General features: G+C 34.9%; 5 protein-coding genes, 2 long non-coding RNA genes and 1 other non-coding gene across 19 annotated transcripts in view; 5 read left to right on the forward strand and 3 right to left on the reverse strand.

Annotated features, from left to right (window-relative positions):
- The window catches only part of LOC100744978 (homeobox protein Hox-B1a), a 25,448-nt gene extending 12,399 nt beyond the window's left edge, over positions 1-13,049 (forward strand). The window contains exon 2 of one of the 2 annotated variants that reach the window (XM_012389037.3): positions 10,907-13,049. In XM_012389037.3, coding sequence (XP_012244460.1) covers positions 10,907-11,397 — 491 coding nt within the window. In that variant the 3' untranslated portion in view covers positions 11,398-13,049. The remainder of the gene's footprint in view (positions 1-10,906) is intronic. The other variant, XM_003491716.4, reaches the window with a different exon arrangement.
- LOC117152040 lies at positions 5,721-8,165 on the reverse strand. 2 transcript variants are annotated; one of them, XR_004462264.1, is made up of 3 exons: positions 7,735-8,165; positions 7,577-7,663; positions 5,721-7,490 (listed from the first exon to the last, which is right to left on the reverse strand). It is a non-coding gene; the product is annotated as an uncharacterized LOC117152040 (long non-coding RNA). The 2 variants fall into 2 exon arrangements; XR_004462263.1 differs by having other exon boundaries at positions 5,721-7,663.
- On the reverse strand, positions 8,309-12,762 carry LOC117152039. Its single transcript, XR_004462262.1, has 3 exons — positions 12,652-12,762; positions 10,388-10,609; positions 8,309-9,580 (listed from the first exon to the last, which is right to left on the reverse strand). It is a non-coding gene; the product is annotated as an uncharacterized LOC117152039 (long non-coding RNA).
- On the forward strand, positions 12,916-13,674 carry LOC100745102. The gene is made up of 2 exons (XM_003491717.3): positions 12,916-13,220; positions 13,295-13,674. The coding sequence occupies exons 1-2, from the start codon at positions 13,083-13,085 to the stop codon at positions 13,484-13,486; spliced, it is 330 nt and encodes a 109-aa protein (XP_003491765.1). The 5' UTR covers positions 12,916-13,082; the 3' UTR covers positions 13,487-13,674.
- A 6-nt stretch (positions 13,675-13,680) lies between these two features.
- Positions 13,681-18,751, reverse strand: LOC100745221 (mitochondrial import inner membrane translocase subunit Tim17-A-like). Of its 3 annotated transcripts, none has more exons than XM_024369619.2 (2): positions 18,621-18,751; positions 13,681-14,350 (listed from the first exon to the last, which is right to left on the reverse strand). In XM_024369619.2, exon 2 carries the CDS (start codon positions 14,333-14,335, stop codon positions 13,856-13,858), a length of 480 nt encoding a protein of 159 aa, XP_024225387.1. In that variant the 5' UTR covers positions 14,336-14,350; positions 18,621-18,751; the 3' UTR covers positions 13,681-13,855. The 3 variants fall into 3 exon arrangements, with proteins under 3 accessions (XP_024225387.1, XP_003491766.1, XP_012244461.1); XM_003491718.4 differs by lacking the exon at positions 18,621-18,751 and adding an exon at positions 14,901-15,257; XM_012389038.3 differs by lacking the exon at positions 18,621-18,751 and adding an exon at positions 14,603-14,731.
- On the forward strand, positions 14,257-21,542 carry LOC100745464 (apidaecins type 73). 7 transcript variants are annotated; one of them, XM_003491720.4, is made up of 12 exons: positions 19,272-19,535; positions 19,639-19,731; positions 19,854-19,937; positions 20,020-20,100; positions 20,187-20,267; positions 20,354-20,434; positions 20,521-20,601; positions 20,688-20,768; positions 20,855-20,935; positions 21,022-21,102; positions 21,189-21,267; positions 21,404-21,542. In XM_003491720.4, the coding sequence occupies exons 2-11, from the start codon at positions 19,645-19,647 to the stop codon at positions 21,231-21,233; spliced, it is 783 nt and encodes a 260-aa protein (XP_003491768.1). In that variant the 5' UTR covers positions 19,272-19,535; positions 19,639-19,644; the 3' UTR covers positions 21,234-21,267; positions 21,404-21,542. The 7 variants fall into 7 exon arrangements, with proteins under 7 accessions (XP_024225386.1, XP_033178256.1, XP_024225385.1 ...); XM_033322363.1 differs by having other exon boundaries at positions 21,408-21,542; XM_024369618.2 differs by lacking the exons at positions 19,272-19,535; positions 19,639-19,731; positions 19,854-19,937 and adding exons at positions 14,257-14,287; positions 18,007-18,010.
- On the forward strand, positions 15,318-18,441 carry LOC100745343 (tropomyosin-1). 2 transcript variants are annotated; one of them, XM_033322362.1, is made up of 5 exons: positions 15,318-15,529; positions 15,825-16,142; positions 16,230-16,454; positions 16,567-16,933; positions 18,141-18,234. In XM_033322362.1, the coding sequence occupies exons 2-4, from the start codon at positions 15,831-15,833 to the stop codon at positions 16,894-16,896; spliced, it is 867 nt and encodes a 288-aa protein (XP_033178253.1). In that variant the 5' UTR covers positions 15,318-15,529; positions 15,825-15,830; the 3' UTR covers positions 16,897-16,933; positions 18,141-18,234. The 2 variants fall into 2 exon arrangements, with proteins under 2 accessions (XP_033178253.1, XP_003491767.1); XM_003491719.4 differs by having other exon boundaries at positions 15,351-15,529; positions 16,567-16,878; positions 18,141-18,441.
- Positions 18,630-18,702, forward strand: TRNAV-AAC. The gene has a single exon. It is a non-coding gene; the product is annotated as a tRNA-Val (tRNA).
- Positions 21,543-21,570: the final 28 nt, after the last annotated feature.

Consider the following 21,570-nt stretch of genomic DNA (forward strand, 5'->3'; position numbering starts at 1 on the left):
CCCGCCGAACCTGGCAACCCCGGATCCCGCAAGTCCCGCAACAACCCTGGCCGGCTGCCTAAGTAACTGACTCCCCTTTGCTCCCTCGTCACTCGCCCCTTCTCTCTCTCTCCTTCTGTTTCTCTCTTGCTAGCTCGCTCGCGCCCGCGTTGCAACGCGCTGACAATCAACGACCACCCTGTCCACGTGTCTCGCGCAACGGTGATTTTCATTTCCGCGGCACTTCACCGACGATATATCGCGACGACGCGAGCGTGGCTCGAGTGCTGAAAAAACCTCGAGTTCAATGCTGCGACCATGTCGGAGTTTGGGGTTGCGAAAAGGTGTTGCTTTGAGAAGATCGAACGTGTGTGTGTGTGTGTTTGTGTATGTGTGTGTATGAGGGATGGAAGTGGAGGTGGTTGATGTTGGAGTTGGAAGAAAGGAAAGAAGGTGAATGGGAGGCGAACGTGTTGGGGCTTGTAAAATTAAACTCGGTGTATAGTAGGTGTTTCTCTTTCAAAAATAATTACATTGCTTTGGATTTATGAGTTTGGTTTACGAATCACGTTGGTGATAAGAAAAAAGGAAATTAATAAGATTCAAAGGCTACTACCATGCTATTATATTTTAATGGCTTCCTACATTTAAATGGTTGAGGTTAACTACAGAGAGATTATATCGGATAAGTAGCAAAATCTTGTAGTAATTCGTTGTAATGATACGTCTTTCTACACTGCGTTATCTGTTAATGAATTTTTAGTTGCAAGAAGAACAGATCACAACTCCTATAATCTCGTTTTATTCTTCCAAATTAAAAATCGTCTGGAAATTTATCAGTTCCATGGCAAAGCCCTCCATTAAAGTTCTTTAAAGAACGAAAACTTCTTTATGCCTTAAATATCTCCATTAATTTTGATAACGATCATTTTGGTTTTTAGAAATTGAAAATGACCCTTATAGAAATCAGTATATCTTTAAATCAGACTTTGTACATCGAACTTTTAACATTTTACCGACTGCTAGTGATTCAACAGCATACGCACGTCCGACCGGCATCTCAGGCGCAGACTCTCCCTAGCGCCGGCTCTGTTTCGGTTTGAACTCTCCAATACCATTCTTTTTGTTCATCGCGAACGGTACGTTTTTCAAATTGATATAAAACTGTGGCAGCTTACAAAGCAACGCAACTGACACAACTAAGCAAGGTACCTTAGTCCTAAATAACAAATTACTGCTCAAATAATGAGAAAGATTGTCGGCGATAAAAAGCCGATTAATAGATTATCGGTCGGTGAGCGTCGGAGACAAAAACTCGATTAATAGGCTATCGGTCGGTAGACATCGGTGACAAGAACCGATTAATCGACTATCGGTCGGTAAAGTGTTAAAAGAATCAGATGTGATGTAATTTAGATCAAAGAAAGTTTAAAGACCTAACCTTACATGTTAAATACAGATATTTGTAATCAATTAATTTATCCTTAAATACATAGAAGTGATTTCACGAGAATTAAATTTAAGAATCAAATGGAACTTTTATTTAGCTAGGATTGCGGTTAGATTAAAGTTATCTTAAAACGATCGGATAAGTGAAACTTACATTTCACCGTGCGACGATAAGCAGCATCATAAATCGATTGGAGAGGAGCAAGAAAGTCTAGGCAACAAGGCCAATAAAAATGTTAATCTTAATACGCGAAATCGACTGACCTCGAGGCCATAAATAAAGCTGACTGCACGCAATCGTTCGGCACTATGGATCATGCCAAGAAATTCAGATTTCGGCCTTAACTAAAAAGCAAACACTTCTTACCAAAAAAGAGAAAGGCAAAAACGGAATTCATTACCATGCTCAGACTTTGCTCGTTGAGTACGTACATATACTATTAACCTTATTCCAATGGTTTAGCTAAATTTTTTATTTTTACAAAGTAAGGTAATTGTTTATTCAGATCATTGATAGTACACAGTCGATTTTATATAATTGGCCAAGTAGTTTCGATCGAAATCTCGTTTGCAAAAGCCCACCGTTTATAGTGACTCAGGACATTGGTTATCGCGATGCTGAAATCAAAGTAGCCATCGTGACACCCGATGACAAGGGGTCGAACAGAAGGAAATTGTGTCAGTAAAATTGTTTTGTTGCTTCTTATATACATCGACAAGATCCAATCGATACATATACTGTATAACAATTTTCGAAAAAACGATTTATCTATTAGCTAATTACAGATCAGAAATTAGTTTCTATACTGTACAAATTCATGTAACGATGCTTTGCTCCTACCGAACCTTAAGAATTCTCTAAATTCCAAACGTTCTTATATTTAATCCTAATTGTGTTATTAAGTATTCAATGAAAAAGACATGACTGCCTTCGCTATGGGGGTCATCAAAAATTGAAGAAAACAGAAAGTTAATACACCAACCATCTATTATCTATGATTTAGAGTAACGTGCGTTATCGTTCAGTCGGTACAATCGTGAGAAAATATTTGCTCGGACAGATGCAAAGAGAGTACGCGTGCAATAGTTACATTCGTTTGTACGTACGTATGTAAGTAGATCCATTCTTTTGCAAGCTCTCATAACAGCACGTGATACAGATAAATGGCGAGATCGGATTTCCCCTTCATTCGTATTCTTTATTTAAATGGTCGGTTTATTAGAAGGATGATACAATTAAAAAGTAATATAATAATATTTAATAATAGTAATAAATAATATAAATTTTGAGATACCTGCGAACAATATGTTGTTAAAGATCCTCGGTATTCAAAGAATATTAACCCTTTACACTGCTATGTCGAGTGTGACTCGACATCAGTTTTTATCTCAGCAGCTCCCTTGTCGATCCAAATTAATAGATTGTAACCTGGAAATTGTTTCAAGATATATCATACACTTAAAAATTACAAAATACAACAATAGTGTGAATAAAACTATATTTAAGTGAATTTCTTTCTTCCTTTATTTATTTAAATTGTCTTATTCATTAGTTAATGTAAATTTCAAATAAAACGCTTAAAAGCGTTGGCAGCTGCTGGTAACGAAACTGAAATAAAATTCCGAGTGCAAAGGGTTAAGGAAATTCACTGATTGTTAAATTCACTGTTTGTGAAATTCCGGAAGCGAGTGATTCCTTTCTCTATTTAATCAATATCCCGAATGTGGATAGAATCCATAACGTGCCATGTTATGGCTATCAAATACGACGAACAATATATTATAAATACATTCAATCGCACGCGCATAAATTTTTATCCGCCGCAAATATGTGAGCTCGTATTTCCCCTTTCAATTCAGTGTACAATAGAACTCCATTTATTGGAACGATTACGCGATTAATTGAGAAATATTTGGTCAATTAAAAAATAATATTGGATTAGCAACTAACCTAACATTACCACCTAATGACAAACTCCGTAATCACTTAGTTGCCAACCCAATAAGATGTTGTATTCTTCGATTACTTTCATCATACGAAATAAACGATTTGCTAGAAACAAAAAACAGCTGTTGTCGAATTTTCTGATCTTCATTAACGCGTAATAACGCAACATAGTGGAATCAAAAGTATAAAAAATCATCTGTGTCATGACTTATTATATTATTGAGTAAGAATTATCTATTGGGTTGGCAGCTAGTTAGTTTAGTTAGTTATTTGCCAGCCCAATAGATAGCGGAGAAAGCTGGTGAACTATTACATGAATATATATGCATATATATTCATATGCATTGTCATTGTTATATCCATTGTCTCTCGACGAGTTCAGGTGTTCAGATACGCTCGCCATAATAAGTATTTACGCGCCATTATATCTATTACAGCATTTTGGTACTAATTCTATACATATATAGTCAATTTTGCATCATTTACTAATATTATAGTACGCTACAAAAATTTGATACCATAAAAATGTAGAACTTGATGAAAAATACACTTCGCTGAAGAGGAAGACATACGAATATGTTTTTTAAACTAACAGGAATTTGATGTTTTGGTCAGTGAAATAAAATGTTGCCGTAGAAATGCATATGGAATCGTGACGCGACAAAACTCGTGCACATCAAATCCTGGAGCGATTCTTGAGGAACGTTTGGCGAACGAGCGTTGTAACAAAGCACGCGCACAAACGTAAAACACGATCGCGCTATTGACGTCGTTCAAGCAACAATAACGACTTTACGAGGCTCGTTAAACGTCTCGATATCCCTTATTGCCGTTCAACGAGCTTCGTTACAACCGACGAACGAACAATTCGCGTTTCGCGAAAGGCTTCTGCGCAGCAGACTCGATATTTATTGGTAAAACGCGACATAACTCTGCAAATTGCTTTTGAAACTTCGGAAAAAATGAACGATGACATTTTACAACGTCCATTATGGACCGAGATAAGGCGGTGAGTATAAACGCGGAATATTTAAAGGTAATAAATTAAACAAGTTATTACGGAATGTCAAACAGCAACAAGATGTTCCGAGGATGTATACCGGTTGATGGCTACTATATGCTACTTGTTCCATAATAACACGTTCTAATGGCTTTATTTTTGTTATAAATATTGAAAGAGATTGTTTCCTAAGTTTATGTTTAACGACCAACCTTGGAAAATTACTCGAGGTCCGTGCAGTCTTCAAGCTTGGTCTTTGTAAAGAAACATTCAATTATACGGGGATATGAGTGGAATGTTTGCTTAAAAGAAGTTAGGATGGCGTTGTAGCATGTAATCGGATGTGGAAATCAGATAGTTTCAAATACAGCTGGATCCTGACGAGTGGATCCTTTTTTTTTTTTTTTTGACCTACGGCCTACCCTGTTCAGATTTCTAGAAACGCAAGCAATACATCTATCGTAATAAGAAAATGATTAAAATACTCGAATTAATGACTGCGAAATGACTAGACCAATTTTAATGTTATCGGTACAGTTGGAATATTGAAACACGCTATTACAGCAAAACAGTCAAATTGCCACGATTAATCTTCTAAGAATTCTAATAATTTATTTCAATGATTATCAACTTTTACTATGGTCAGGTGCAAATTTATTTAATTTCCAATAAGCAATATAATTTCCAAATAAATAATATTCTTAACAGATAATATATAATGGAAACTAAAAATCGATATGAAGTTAATGAATCGCCGATCACCAAGCACAGCCGATCAAAATTTTATCCTCGATTTACAGTGAAATTTTCTCGAAAACAGAAGAAAACCATTGCTCGACAACGAAGAAAATCCGAAGAGGAAGGAAACTGGTGCCCTTATCCAGGTCCATCTTTCCGGTAACATAATACCCTATGGCTGCTCGCACGCACACATTTCATCCCCTCTAGTTCCTTTCTACGTCATCTGCGCCCTGCCCCCCTAGCTTTTAGCCTTTGAATAATATTTGAATTGCGTAATGCTCGTCTAACAGGGGCACGTTCCCTACCACAAGGCCAAATGATCCCGTATAATCAACGGATTAACGTCTTACGATTTTATCGACACCATTAAAGAAGCTTGTTCGGTGTACCAAATCGTCGTACATATTATCCTGGAATTTACTAAATTTAATTAGGAGAATATGACCAATTAGAAAAAATCAGAATGCAGTGAAAATAGATAAAAATTGATTGTCATTAATCGACTTTCTTTTTAGTAACCACAACAAGAAATAATATTTTCTAACCTCCTTTCATCCTTTCCCTCGATTGTATATTTATTGTACATAATTTAATATTAGAAGGTTACATAATTTAATGTTAGGTTAGAAGAAAATTTTCTTGAATTTTGTATCTGAAGAATTGAAGACTATCGTGACTAGAGTTCCTGCGTTAAATTTATTGTGTAGGTATCACAGAATACGATACTTTGTGCTATTATAGGTGGCATAATTATTTAGCAATTGATAAATTATAACGATGAAAACCGAATGGCTACATATTACATAGCAATATTTTCCCTATCGACCTGCAGGATCGCAATTCTACGATTAATAAACGCATCCTCGAAGAACCGGATCGAGAGTAGGAACTCTAAACCAGATTGATCTTAATGTTTTCGCAGAGACTCGATCTCAATTCGTTTTACCTCTCCTGTTTTATTTTCGATTCGATCTTCTCCTTTTTCCCCTGCTTTCAGAACGAATTATCAACGTACATATAATGAAACGAACCGATTAAAACTTGTAATTAACACATTCACTACACATGACCAGTCGACACGTACTTTCAAGATATGTGTATGATACCAACTTAGATGCGTGATACAAACCGAATGTCCACTTCTATCAGATATACAATAACGCACATATTTTCGTAGCACTTGAATAATCGACGAATATTTAACTTTAAGACATGTACAATTTACCAACAATATTTGAACACTCGCCGTAAAAAACTAAACCTTTTGTGCAACCAATACAATCATATCTTTACTCGTGATATTTCAAAATGTCTCGTGTAACATGTATAATATAATACATTATGTATATATAATAATACTTCCACGTGAACCACTGTATACATAGTGTGATAGATGTAATAGATATAATGAACGTAATAGATGTTCGAATGATTACAATTTATGTACATATAAAGATTAACTGCATAGATACAGGTGTGGCGCAGAACTATTTGTTAACAAGGCAATTTATATGTAACAAAAATCTGATTCACAATGAACGGGTGAAAACCATGCAACATCTGGATTCTGTAAAAGCTTCATTTAATTCCTACCTCCTTACTCTATACATTCCTCCACCGACCTCAAAAAAATCTAATATTGGATTGCCAACTAAGTGGTTGCGGATTTTGTCATTAGATGACATTGACAAAATCCGCAATTACTTAGTTGCGAACCCAATAAATTGCAAACAACAATCGAACGACTCCTTAATGACGAAAGCATCTTTTTGAACAGTTCTTGGATAGTTTTGAGTAGTAATAGACCTGGAAACACCTAGTCAGAACAATGTTTCTACTCACGAATAACCGGGGAGGTCGGAGGAGAGGCTAAATAACTGGAATTACGGTTGCATAGACGGTACAAAGATCGTTCACGTGAACGATATTCGGCCAGTGTTTCCTGCACTGTTCCATTTGCTTTTATCCACTGGCATTATCCAACCTTCCCTGCCCGCCCCTCGCACTCTCTCTAATTTCCTCGCCCTCTCGTCGGGTCGCTCGTTTTCACTCGCAGGCGCCACGTAAAATAATAATATTAAGCCAGGTGAGATTTAATCGGGGGCCTTTGAACGAAGCCTGACTGGCATGCATGCTTCGAAACCGCGGCCACGCTGCTGTTTCCCTGTGTTTTACCTCGTGTATACGTGTTTCGCATGTGTGACGATAGGCTCGCGCGAGCGTGCGAGAATTACATTCATGTTCGAGCTTAAGTGCACTTGGTCGACTGACGTTGCGCCACCCGAGGGATATAATAATTCGTCGTTCTTCTACTAGCAACTTTCGCTGGGAACCATGACCACGCCGAACATTATTGACGAGAGAAATTTTTATCTGAAAGAAATTTTATCATGAGGAAATTTTACGCGAAACGTATTTCATTTAAAGTAAACTCAAAAGGAAGTGAGATTTGGGGGAACTCTATCGAAGCAGAGATGGATAATTGTAAGGCATTTTGTGATCGAGGAGTATGGACTGCAATCTCTGAAGAATTTTCTGCGATCTCACTGAAACATACATGATATATACATACGAGTAGAATGGTTTTTCTAGTAATTTATATTTAATAATACTTTACCTGAAAAATGGAAACTAAAGCCAAGATTTGTAACAGATATAGAATTTTGCTTTATTCAATTGCACACGTGATCTATGTTATGAATGTGACTATAAGAGAGTTAACAGAAAGTTAAGAAGTGAAAAAAACTTCTGAAAATAATTTATGGTTCCCTTGGGCTATGGCCAATTGTAATCCTTAACCCATGCCAATTTGTCTATTCTTTAGCCTGTGCTGTCCCTTGTGTCTTGTTCTCTTCTCATTTGCACTTCAGCAATATAATTTTAAGTTGATCTTAGCATTATTTAAAAACTACCTGACAGTCTAATTAACTCGAACGATCATTACAAAACATCCATAACATCGCATAAATTACACCAATGTATACTAATATCGACAATAGTCCAATTCCTTACACACAATGTTTGGAATTTCTTTGCAAGAGCAAATCTGCATTCTATTACGCCCGTCTGAAAATTAACAAAAGCATTCCTTCGTTAAAATAATGTTATCGGATGAAAACGCGGCAAAGAAGTATTATGAACATTACTTGAGGAGGTAACACGATCTAATAATTGTACTACTAAACAATTTTAATCGATACTAATATTAATGTTCGTCGCAGAGTAAGTAGCAGTTGGCAGGATATCACGCTAACGCTTAATCGAAAGTGATTCCTTCATTCCACCTGAGCGAGCGTTTCTCGGGGATTTGCCTTTTCGAGAAATGAAATCAGACGTGGCTACCGACTGCCATTGCGAAGCCGACTGGTACACGATACACTGTAAGCAAGAATTTTATCGATTGAACGATGGTCAAACAGCAATACGGATTACCAAGAATTCTTGCATCTAGTTGACAAAGTAACTCCTTGCTGGAAGATCCACCTTTTCTGCTAAAAGTGACGCGAAGAGACTTCTGCTTTATACAGGGTGTTTCTACAATCTTAGATGAGAAAAGTGGTGATTCCTCATTCAAAAAGTTAAAATTAGTATACGTATACGTGATGAATTTTCAAAGTTATCTTCCTCGAAAAGGAGGCTTCGTATGCAAAAATTTTATTTCATACTCTTCATTCATACCTTCGCGAAGAATTACACTGTTCTCTGTTGTGCTACGATTGCAGAGATGCCTCGTATTTTGTACGACTATGTACATTTTATTTTATTGTTTCGAAATGGGTCCAAACCAGTGTGTACAACGAAAACGAAGCTTTATATATAAAAGTCTTTTCAATTTATAATTTCACAAAGAATTAACCTCTTCTCTGTTGTACGACGAGTAGAGAAAACTATCAACAAGTGCCCGAACTGTCTACAAAAATAAGAGATACTACAATTGAAGGGATACGTATTTTCTATAAATATATCATCTTTTTCTATTGATTCAAAAAGTATGTGAACTGCAATGTTTACGATACGATTGTCAGCTAGTCTGTTACCTTTACGTCTCTATCTACACCATTCTGTATCCACATTCTTATGAGATAGTAATATACAAACCCCAGGCAACGCAAGAAACGCATAATTCCATTGCCACGAACATTTCATGTTCTATAAAAATATAATTTTAAAAGATCCAAGAAAAACTTGGATGCAGCACTAATGATCACTGATGTATAGAGACGTTCGCCGGCCTGGCTAGGAGAAAATCAGCGGCAGCGCACGCTCTGTCCTTCCGTTAAGGTGCTAAATTGATGAATGAGTGGCGAAAACGGAAAACATTCCATTGTTCCACGCCGGCTCGTGGACTAATAGAACTTGTCCAACTCGATTATTCAGCTTGAAGATGCGTGAGCTTAATGGCCGCCGTCTAAGTTCCGAGCGCGATGTTTAAGTGACTGATGTTATCAGATTACTTGAAAAATCTGTGAAATAAAATCCGTACAAAATAAGTTGATTTTCGTTTGAGTTAGATTCAATATACGTTTGAGTCTCAATTAAATACTTCTAATATTCGGTAAAATATAAAAAGGTGATAAGGGGAATGGAGCAATACAGGCAAACACGGGTGAAAAAGAAGATGTGACTCTAAGGCGGTGGCTTGACAGTTTTGTCCGCCCTCTGCCATTAAGTAAATTGACTTCCACATACCGGTAGGCTAAATAACAATCTAATTTCCATAATGCGTAAGTGACGCCACCTTTTTTCATCAGAACGCATTTCTCCCTAGTTAGAATAAGTTTGGTTGCATTGCTTTATATCCAAAAATTCCCTGCTAATGAACACGCGTGTAAACAATTTGGAACTTCGTATCGAGTTTCCGAGTGAGCTTCATTGACGGTGTGTTACGATTCGATTGATATAAAAAATTCTTACTCCGTAAAATTATTATCGAAATTGTTAGACGAAATTATGTGAAACATGGTTCGTGTGGCTATATTATGTTTGTTTCGTTTGCCTGTCAGTCCAACACGACAGCTGACTATAGGCACTCGTCAACATAACTTGACTCGAGATCGTAATTACGAAACTTAATTTCTGTCTGTGGTCATATACATATTGTCAGACAGCTCGATACGATTATTATTTTTAAAGTAAAATATTTGAACGATCTCGTGATTACATACACGTATAGGGAAAGGTGGTTAACATGATCCAAGTCGAGTATGCTTTTAGAGTGACCACCAATCGGTTGATAAATACGGGCTAAATAAAATGACGTAACAACTTACCCTTGACATTCGACAACAGCTGATGCAATTTGATCCAGATTTAGGGCTTAACCCTATCGGTCTTCGGTAAAGGGTGGACAGGTTCGCTCCTTAGAACATTGACCAGCTGTGTTGGGCAACAAACGGCTGTCGCTCGATGGACCAGAGTTAAGCTTAATTCGGTATATATTACTTTTAACCTCTTCTGTTAACGCATCGGTCACGTACGAAGGGCATTGACATCTATAATTAAGATGGAAAGGAATTTGAGTCACAACATGTGCCCTTCTGAATCACACAAATATTGATAATAAATCTTAATGACTAGAATCTCGTAATTGTAATTGATATATAAAATTACACAGATGTTTTACTTTTCTAAAGCTTTACGTCAAAATAGTTCTTTCGCATTGTTACTGCTAGTGCTAACATTTTTATGAATAGTAAATATAAAGCAAAGAATTTCAATATATATAAACGCGCTTGTAAATTTTATACAAAAAGTTCCTAAATAAAAAGAAAGATCAAAATTTGTTGCAGCAGCAAAGACAAATCTAAATGTGGGAGAATATGGCGGTAGCACAGTTGGAGGTGGAAACGGATCCCCGTACGCAACTACGACGAGCGGTCCTGTGAACTGTCTTACCGGCGGACCTATGGCCGGTATTGCAGGTAGCTTCAACAATACCGGCCGAACCAACTTCACGAACAAACAACTAACAGAGCTCGAAAAAGAATTTCACTTCAACAAGTACCTGACCAGAGCAAGGCGTATTGAAATCGCATCAGCGTTGCAGTTAAACGAAACGCAAGTTAAAATTTGGTTCCAAAACAGAAGAATGAAGCAGAAGAAGAGAATGAAAGAAGGTTTAATACCGGTTGATAATACAACTGTGACACCACTCAGTGGCGCCAGGAGTTCGAGTAATTCACCAACTAGTTCCTCGAGTCATGAAACTAGTGGTCTCGGATTATCTAGTTTTACGAACGATAATAGTCGGGAATCCCCACCCTCGTCTTCGAAAGATTGACGCGTTCCTTACTGCAGCAACGAACGTATCTATGGCCTACGACTTAACGATGATTGGTGAAAATTGAAAAAAAAGCGTTATTTTAAATCATGTGATTTGAATTTACATGAATTTCCTTGCTGCAGCAGCAACAATATCTATAATAGTATTTCCAATTTTAATAGAACGGAATTATTGTAACGATATATGATACACTCTTTCGACGATTTTGAAAATTATCAAAATTAACCGAATATAGTATAGAAATTGAACGATGTATGTACCAATTAAGCGAACTATTTATTTTCGTTTGAGTTATATATGCCGTAAAGGCAATACGAACAGAATTCCTGAAAAGTTACCATATACCTCAGTTTGTGTAAATGGTATAATGATATTTATATATAATTATAAATACCAATGATTGATCACAGCATATTATGTAAAAACAATTGTGAAAATATTCTCAGATGCTAATTGATTACATCTAGAGACCAACTTTCTTTTTGGTGAGGACAATTATTGTTTGATGTTATCATCTTTACTATATGGTAATATTATTTTAATTACTTTTTTACTCGTCTTTTCTCATTTTGTTTATTGCGAGACATTCCAACATTGATAAATTTACATACCAATGAATATTGTTAACTATTCAATACTTACGAATTATTGTAAAATTTTACAGTTGTATAAATTTTACATTCTCAAAGAAATTATTAGATACTGATAAAGATAATAAAAATGATCTTCATAAATGTAACAGTGTACTAGTAGATTATAAACATTCTATAATGATAGCATGATAACAGTAGTTGTGCTCCCAATTTGAATATCTTCTGTATGTATATGTACATATAATCTAATGCAAATCTTGTGTGTGCAGCAATGTACGTCATTATACAGTAAAACATTACCAGAGTATTAAAAAAATACAAGAAGAAGATCATTGCACAGACGCTATAGCCAATAATTGAAATGTATAAATAAGAAATTACACTGTATGATGAATTTATTTTAAAATGATTGCAAGATTTGCATTGATTCTATTTAACTTAATTTGATCACTTAAAAGTTAACAAATTAATGTAATCGTATAGTTATATAGATTATATTGTGATCTAATAAGAAATTCTGTACCTAAATGAATTTGGATATAATAAATTGTGATTATTCTGTAGTATTACTTAGAATTCTGTAGAGAGAATAAAATATTAATACACTACGAAAGAAAACTTATAAAATCCACTGAAACTCCGAAATAAAATGATTTACCTAATTATAACTTCGTATTTTACGACTTATTCTCTGTCAGGAACCAAATTAAAGTTTTTAGCACGCACTATATTTTCTTAACAATTCCTCCATGCACGGTTACCTTTTTTCCATATTTTCAACAAATTTAAAACATTATCTGACCAATTTTATGAACGCATATACTGAATTCAAAATACTCACAGACAGTATACAATAGCCAGCATTTACTCACACGTCAAGTTGGTAACATTGAAACCCATTATGAAAACCTTCATACATTCATACATTCATACATAACCTTCAAACATTATGTTACAGGTTATTAGTTACATAGAATGAATTTTTAAAATTATGTGAACTTGATACTTTAGCGTATCTTGTTACTATAAAGTTTGCATTTTATTATTGATTTCGTTAAAAATAAAAATAATTAAATAACACTACCAAAAATGGCGACTATCGATGATTTTAGCAATATAAAAATAAGTACCAGCGATTTACTCGTTTTTCAAAGAGAATTAACACAAGAAAAAGAACTTCTTCAAAATATATTAACAAAAATTGATAATCAAATAAGTAGTCTGCAGGTAAATATAATATTTACAATCCCTTTTTTATCTGTTTTAATATTGAAAAACATTTCATATGACAAGATGTTTAGGTGGAGCAACTTCATTTATTGGGATTAGTGAACAAATCATTAAAAGGTACAAAAACCAAGTCTCCTCCACAAAGTACCAAGTATCAGTCAACAAATGATAATCAACAAGATTCTACAAGCAAATCATTAGACTTGGCTGTGCCCTCAACTTCCAGGTATTACGAGGAAGAAATGGAAGATGAAGATGATTAGAATAAGATTTTAACTTAAGAAGACTATGTTACATTAAAATATAATGATAATTTAATCTGAAAATAAATTCAAATAATGAAAATAAATAGTAATTCAATTTATTTTATAAATATGTTTCTCATTAATAAATTTCTATTATATTTATGTTAAGTGCTTTATCTTATTAACAATTCAATAAAAGTACAAAATCAGAATTAAATAGAAACCAAACTATTATTATATTTCTTAAATCAAAAGACTGAATTGTCTATACAAATTTGATGTACTGGCAATATGATAGCTGTCAACTACTATTGTTTCAAAGAATATGAAACATTTGTACTTAATTAGTTGAGTGTAATTTAAAATATATCTAGATATTTATATGTTTTACGATGGATGACTTTGTCTCAGATGGCTTGGATCTTCAGTGAATGATGGAGGTTTGAATTGTTCCGCAGATAAACGGGTAATAAATATTCCTACACCTTCTATTAAAGCCAATAACACTCCTCCAATAATTGCACTACCAGCCATGGCTGGTAAACCATTTCTTGCTGCTAATATTCCACCAGTAGCTGCTCCACTGATAATAGAGTTCCATGGGTCTTCTTTCTTCCTAAGATGAACCAAAGTACAATCTATTGTAGAAAACATACCACCCCATAATGCAAAATTTCCAGCAATAATAGGAGACTTTTGCTTAATAGCTATAAGGCTTCCTAGGACTCTTTTGTTTATTCCACTGGGTGCATTACGAAATCCTTTAATACTTTGAAATACTGCACCACCAATAGCACCCATGGTAAAGGCACCACCACAGTCATCTATTATACGCCATGGGCATGGTTCTCTTGCGTATTCTTCCATTCCTTAGTTGATATTCTGTAAGAAGATTTATTTATTTATTTAATACACATATTTTTTTTGTACTGACAGTTGCAAATAATGATAATAACTATCATATTATTACGGTTTTACCACATTTTATACATTATTAAATAAATGATGCATGTATGTATGATCATTGTTATCAAGGAAAAAAGAAAAAAGGCAAGTACTTAATACATCGTAACAATCATGTATAAATGTTTAATGTGTTTTTGATTTCATGTAAAATGTATGAAAAAGACTCACTAAAAATAACCTTTACTGCTAGTTCTTTTGAATTTTATACTGACAGTAATGTTTCTGGAGCATTCTTCTTACATTCAATTTTCCTATAGAAACATGTTACGTAAAAGCAATATATCTATATGTATTTAAATAGGAGAGATGAAGAAACGTGAGAAAAGTAATATATGGTATAAGTGAGGTTATGGGACTAGATCTCGTGCACACCCGATTAACATGTACATAACAATACGAAAGATTGCAGTTCATTTATAAAAAATCTTAGTCTTATCATAAAAATAAAATCTTTTTACATATTTACCATAAAATTTGTTTCAAATAATTAGAATGCCGAGGAAGAAGATACCTCGAGCGCGACACTGTGGTGAATGTAACTATGTTAATGAACCTTCATACAAATAAAAGCTTTTTTTTTGATTATGTAAGAATAACGAGATGTCTATCAATTTAGTGTAATAAATGACTTTTCGAAAACAATTGAGATATATTTTATCATTTCGTTAAATTATTTTTCGTTTACACTTTTCATAATTACGTTTGATCTCATTTGTACAAATAATGCATTAATTCTGCCTCACAGTGCATGATATTTCGTAATGAAACTATTATAGCAATATCTTCTTGTATAGATATATTTTGTTCCCATAAATAATCGTACAATCCAGAACATCCTTATAATTCGAACGAATAATCAATGACAAGTTTTATGTCATATACTTGCTTTAAATACAATACGATTAGCAGTTTGTTGAATGCTAGACTGGCACACGTTTACGATAGTTTAAAATAGAACTAGCAGACAATGTCCAAAAATACATCATACTTTTCATTAGTCCTGGATATCCAGTCGCTTTTGTGTGACAAGAAGTTTCGTATTTAAAGGGAAAACATCATTTTTTAACACGTATTCCATTGTATTTTAAGTTCCCGGTAATTAATAAAATCGATCTTATAACATAACTGACGATCCAAAGCTACGACTCATATACTAGAACTAAATTTAACCAAAACTGATTATACGCTACATTTTAGAATTTCGATCGTCACCCAAACAGTCAATAGACTATAATACTACAAGAATAAGAAATTATTTCGTGCCTAACGATAAAAATTATTTGACCAGTTAGATAATAATGAACACAGTGAAAATACATCAGAAACAAATTCGCTTTTCCTCTGTTTCGTATGCTTCGTGTACAACATATAAAAGTGACGTTTCTTGCAGATAAAAATGTCAGACAACGAGACTCTTAAATCAACCACTGATCCAGACTCTTGTCTATCTGAAATGGCAAAGTCAGGTCAACAAGACAATGTAGAAGATACATCAGTCGCCACGGTAGAAAATCAAAATGCACCCATGCAAGATATTGACTGTAAGATTTCGCATGGCATAGAAGATCAAACAATAGAGATGTCCGCAAAGGAAGTAAACGCGGCTAGCATTGAAGATATGAAAATTATCTGTGAAACTGTGAATAAGTCTCTAGAAAAAAAAGTAGAGGACAGCACAACATCTGAAGCAAAGCAAAATGTGTCATCTGTGAGTTAAATATATCTACATACTGATAATAATGGAACTTAAAATAATCAAGTGTTAGTTTCGTAAAATTGTGAATTCTTTTTGTAGCCAAATATTCCGGAAATTCAGCAAGAAACGGCCATAGGCGCCGGAGATATTTTTTCCGTGACAAAACAAGACGGAAATGCTGATGTTGAGAAACCAGAAGAGCAAATTGCACTTACTGGCATGGTCGATCCGATTAAACCGGAAAACGATAAATCAGTGATAGGAGACGATAACAATGTAACTGAACACGAACTTTTAATATCGAAATTAAAAGAAGAAGTGCAGGTAAAATTTGATATACAAAAACAGAAAAGATTAATAATAGGTAATAAGTTTTATGAAATCTTAATTTCTATGAACGATAATAAAGCTATGATAAATTCATTTCTATGTACAGAAAGCGGCTAACGAACGAGACTCTTATCAAAAGAAGTTGGAAAGCGCGGAAAAAAAACTGACGGAGTTGCAGGCGACGTACGATGCCCTGCTGAAGGGTGAAGGTAACGAGGTCATGCTTCGTCGAATGGTGGATCAGTTAAAGGGCAAACTTATTCAGACTTCGCTGCAATTGGAAGATCGAATTCGTACCGTGTCTAATCAGGAGAAGCAAATTAGCGCATTGAATAATCAGGTGGCTTCACTGAAGGAAGTAGAGTCTCTCACCAGAAGTCTGTTGCAAATTCGTAATATGGAAGTAAAGCATTTGCAGGTAAAATATAATAAGTAGTGTGTAATCAGTAAAATATGATCAGTATCATCATAAGGTCTGTCAATCGAATGATTATCACATTTAACCCCTTAAGGGGGGGGGGGGGGATAGCTCGTAGTAGATGACCGGACTAAACGTAAATCGGCTAAAAATTCTCGAACGTAAATCGTAGGTTAAGGGGGGGGGGTAAGGTTAATTCGTACAAAAATAACGCATGTTTTTGTGAATTATTTGTGACGACACAGTTAAAATCTCTTTATTAAAACCAATAGTACATTAAAGTATGACATTCGAAGAATATTGTATAAAATTTTCACGGAGAAATATTAAAAAATACGGCAATGGCAGCAATTATTCTCGGAAAAAAGGTAGAATCGCAGTGCCCCTGATAACTTGGTTTTGGATCATCTGAAATCAAAAAGTCAAAGTTCATTCGTTAGGTAACAGTCTTCCCCAGGCAACGCTGGGAGGGTTTTTCGAAATTTCAATTTTTCACTTTTTTGGAACACTTTGAAGAGAAAATCAGCCGATTTTGCGAAAATTTGCGGCTAGGTAGAATCGCGGTGCCCCTGATAACTTGGTGCTCAATCATCTGAAATAAAAAAATTGAAATTCATTCGTTAGGTAACAGTTTTCCCCAGGTAACGCTGGGAGGGTTTTCCGAAATTTCAATTTTTCACTTTTTTGGAACACTTTGAAGGGAAAATTAATCGATTTTGCGAAAATTTGCGGCTAATTTTCTCTTCAAAGTGTTCCAAAAAAGTGAAAAATTGAAATTTCGAAAAACCCTCCCAGCGTTGCCTGGGGAAGACTGTTACCTAACGAATGAACTTTAATTTTTTGATTTCAGATGATCCAGCACCAAGTTATGAGCAATTCTACTTTTTTCCGAGACACGTCCGAATAATTGCTGCCATTGCCGTATTTTTTAATATTTCTCCGTGAAAATTTTATACAATATTCTTCGAATGTCATATTTTAATGTACTATTGGTTTTAATAAAGAGATTTTAACTGTGTCGTCACAAATAATTCACGAAAACATGCGTTATTTTTGTACGAATTAACCTTACCCCCCCCCCTTAACCTACGATTTACGTTCGAGAATTTTTAGCCGATTTACGTTTAGTCCGGTCATCTACTACGAGCTATGCCCATAGTTATAGGTTAAGGGGTTAAGACAATTTGGTTAAATTATTTAAAGAATTATATTTTTAGAAACGACAAAGAAAATGAAGTGAATATTTATTGCCATTGTTATAGGCAGAGGTTGATGACATGGAAGTCCGAATTTCTGAGGAACGTGAACGATATAATACGATGATTAACAAAATGGATGCCGCGGTCAAGTTAAATGCAGATTTGAAAAAAGAATACGAGACGCAGCTTTGTCTTTTCCGAGATTTACGAGAAAAGTATGAAGAAAAGGTTTCATTATTATCAGAAGAGAAACGAGCCCTTGAGGCTAACGTACAGTCTCCTAAATAAGGAAGTACCTTAAACTCGCTGAATTGTTTTGTAATTATTATAATTTGTATAAAATAGAAACTTTGTTCGGAAATAATTTACGGCTACATATTTTTATACCTCTTAACCTACTCCTTTGCTGAGAATGAGTGAAATTATAGATATAGATATATTTGATATGTGTTTTAGTAGAGAATGTTTCATATATACATGCATAAAGATTAATTAAAAAATACGTTGTAAAAATTATCAATAAATTAAAATTATAAAAAACACCTTCCATCTGTTTCCGTGGTGTAGTGGTTATCACATCCGCCTAACACGCGGAAGGTCCCCGGTTCGATCCCGGGCGGAAACATTTTTTTTACAGAAAGCAAGAGGGAATTAAACAATTCACAAGATCAGTAGAGGTTCCTGTCACATAAATTTGACTTATCAAAATATTATTTTGGTTGTAATTTATAAAAATGTTTAAGCCCTGAGGAAATTTAAAATTTAAAATACTAGAAAATCCCAGAACGAATAACATAAATAATTCTAACAGATTAGAAAAAATAAATCATTTGTAAAAGTAAAATGGATTTTCCAAGAACACAAGGAAAAGAAACTTACATTTATTCTTATTATCATTCGCGGTAATTCCCTCTTGCACTAGGCTGTATGTATACATGTGTACTTTCACAAATGAATAAGAACACATTTGGTGCGCCTTAACCAAACAGTGCACTTCGACTCATGATATGATACAATGATTTAAACAATTTTATGTAGTAAAGACATTCTTTTCAAAAAATGCTAAATAATCTGTGATAATATGTTGTAATAGCCAATATAAATACCTAAAATGTAGTAAATATAAATATGTGCTACTGTTTTAATCTAAAGGAAAAACATGATTGGACTATAAACTTGACTTATATAGTGACAGTAAATAGGTTGTGAAAGAATAAGAAAGAATGGAAAAAATATTCATAACTTTGTTGAAACAACAACATGACTAAAGGAAAACTAGAATAAAAAGAGATTCTCGTTATCATGCGTGTGTTGTGCGCAGTCGGTGATTCCCAAAGTACTATGAACTTTCACACAGACAAAGACTGATACGTCTAACAGTTTGTATAAATACGGTGCAGCTCAGGACATTCGATATCAGTGACTTCTCATTCGGAGGTCTGACCACCGGTTAATCAGGTAAGATACACGCCATATATATACCAGTAATTATTTTATTAAAAAATATTTCTAAAAATATTCAAACATGTACACGCAACTAAATTACATTATTTTCATATAGAAAATCATGAAGAACTTTATCTTCGCCATTCTGGCTATTACCTTTGTGGTAGCCGCATCTACCACCACAATCCCAAATACACGTAAAACTGAGGTAACATTAGAGAATATGTCCATAGTTAATTAGAGCAGATATACTTAAGCTAAAAATTATATGATAAAAAAATAATTGAGTCAAGTATGAGAACCAATATTAAATCGTTTTTGTTACCACAGCTCCGTCGTCGTCGGGAAGCTGGACCAGAACCAGAACCAAGTAATCGACCACCCCGACCTATAAGTCTCCCACCAATTAATCCTGTAAGTATTTATATATCAATATTTAAATATTGATGCACAATGACAGTGTTCTATACTAAATTTTTTGGTAATTTTTATCTAGCGCCTTCCTCGTGAAGCTGATCCAGAACCGGAGCCAGGCAACCGACCAGTGTACATTCCACCACCACGTCCACCACATCCGGTAAATATTAATTAGATATCAATCGTTTATATGATAACTGTCGATAGTAGGGTTGTTCGATTAAACTTGATTTTAACTCTCCTCAGCGCCTTCGTCGTGAAGCTGATCCAGAACCGGAACCAGGCAACCGACCAGTGTACATTCCACCACCACGTCCACCACATCCGGTAAATATTAATTAGATATCAATCGTTTATATGATAACTGTCGATAGTAGGGTTGTTCGATTAAACTTGATTTTAACTCTCCTCAGCGCCTTCGTCGTGAAGCTGATCCAGAACCGGAACCAGGCAACCGACCAGTGTACATTCCACCACCACGTCCACCACATCCGGTAAATATTAATTAGATATCAATCGTTTATATGATAACTGTCGATAGTAGGGTTGTTCGATTAAACTTGATTTTAACTCTCCTCAGCGCCTTCGTCGTGAAGCTGATCCAGAACCGGAACCAGGCAACCGACCAGTGTACATTCCACCACCACGTCCACCACATCCGGTAAATATTAATTAGATATCAATCGTTTATGTGATAACTGTCGATAGTAGGGTTGTTTGATTAAACTTGATTTTAACTCTCCTCAGCGCCTTCGTCGTGAAGCTGATCCAGAACCGGAACCAGGCAACCGACCAGTGTACATTCCACCACCACGTCCACCACATCCGGTAAATATTAATTAGATATCAATCGTTTATATGATAACTGTCGATAGTAGGGTTGTTCGATTAAACTTGATTTTAACTCTCCTCAGCGCCTTCGTCGTGAAGCTGATCCAGAACCGGAACCAGGCAACCGACCAGTGTACATTCCACCACCACGTCCACCACATCCGGTAAATATTAATTAGATATCAATCGTTTATATGATAACTGTCGATAGTAGGGTTGTTTGATTAAATTTGATTTTAACTTACCTCAGCGCCTTCGTCGTGAAGCTGATCCAGAACCGGAACCAGGCAACCGACCAGTGTACATTCCACCACCACGTCCACCACATCCGGTAAATATTAATTAGATATCAATCGTTTATATGATAACTGTCGATAGTAGGGTTGTTCGATTAAACTTGATTTTAACTCTCCTCAGCGCCTTCGTCGCGAAGCTGATCCAGAACCGGAACCAAATAACTGACCAGTGCGAATACATCACCCAAACATCATATCCGGTACATATTAATTAAATATCAATCGGTTATGTCATAACTGGCAATATATTTCCTACTGAAAGTTTTTATATATAGTATTATATAATATAATATAATGATATCAAACGCGATGTAATGTCTTCAATTTACTTTTCAGCCAGGCTGGATATTCATTAAATACTTGAAGAAGTATTCATTATTTCCTTAATATACCCGAGGCGAATTGAAATATTTTAACCTAATACTCTGTAAGATGTACTTAACTTCACAATAAAATTGGTTGTTATTTTAAAATATAGGAAAATTTGTGTTTATCAATCCTTA

Source organism: Bombus impatiens, unplaced genomic scaffold (genome assembly GCF_000188095.3).
Source record: "Bombus impatiens unplaced genomic scaffold, BIMP_2.2 scf_0621, whole genome shotgun sequence".
NCBI classification, from domain to species: Eukaryota; Metazoa; Arthropoda; class Insecta; order Hymenoptera; family Apidae; genus Bombus; species Bombus impatiens.

What these genes read in the sequence shown, in the direction of transcription:
- LOC100745343 (XM_003491719.4), top strand. Translation starts at nt 15,831, where the DNA reads ATGTCAGACAACGAGACTCTTAAATCAACCACTGATCCAGACTCTTGT. An exon ending in AATTAAAAGAAGAAGTGCAG is followed by an intron (nt 16,455 to 16,566) that starts GTAAAATTTGAT and finishes TTCTATGTACAG; the next exon opens with AAAGCGGCTAACGAACGAGA. An exon ending in TGGAAGTAAAGCATTTGCAG is followed by an intron (nt 16,879 to 18,140) that starts GTAAAATATAAT and finishes CCATTGTTATAG; the next exon opens with GCAGAGGTTGATGACATGGA.
- LOC100745102 (XM_003491717.3), top strand. Translation starts at nt 13,083, where the DNA reads ATGGCGACTATCGATGATTTTAGCAATATAAAAATAAGTACCAGCGAT. An exon ending in ATCAAATAAGTAGTCTGCAG is followed by an intron (nt 13,221 to 13,294) that starts GTAAATATAATA and finishes CAAGATGTTTAG; the next exon opens with GTGGAGCAACTTCATTTATT.
- LOC100745221 (XM_024369619.2), bottom strand. Translation starts at nt 14,335, where the DNA reads ATGGAAGAATACGCAAGAGAACCATGCCCATGGCGTATAATAGATGAC.
- LOC100745464 (XM_003491720.4), top strand. Translation starts at nt 19,645, where the DNA reads ATGAAGAACTTTATCTTCGCCATTCTGGCTATTACCTTTGTGGTAGCC. An exon ending in GTCTCCCACCAATTAATCCT is followed by an intron (nt 19,938 to 20,019) that starts GTAAGTATTTAT and finishes ATTTTTATCTAG; the next exon opens with CGCCTTCCTCGTGAAGCTGA. An exon ending in CACCACGTCCACCACATCCG is followed by an intron (nt 20,602 to 20,687) that starts GTAAATATTAAT and finishes AACTCTCCTCAG; the next exon opens with CGCCTTCGTCGTGAAGCTGA.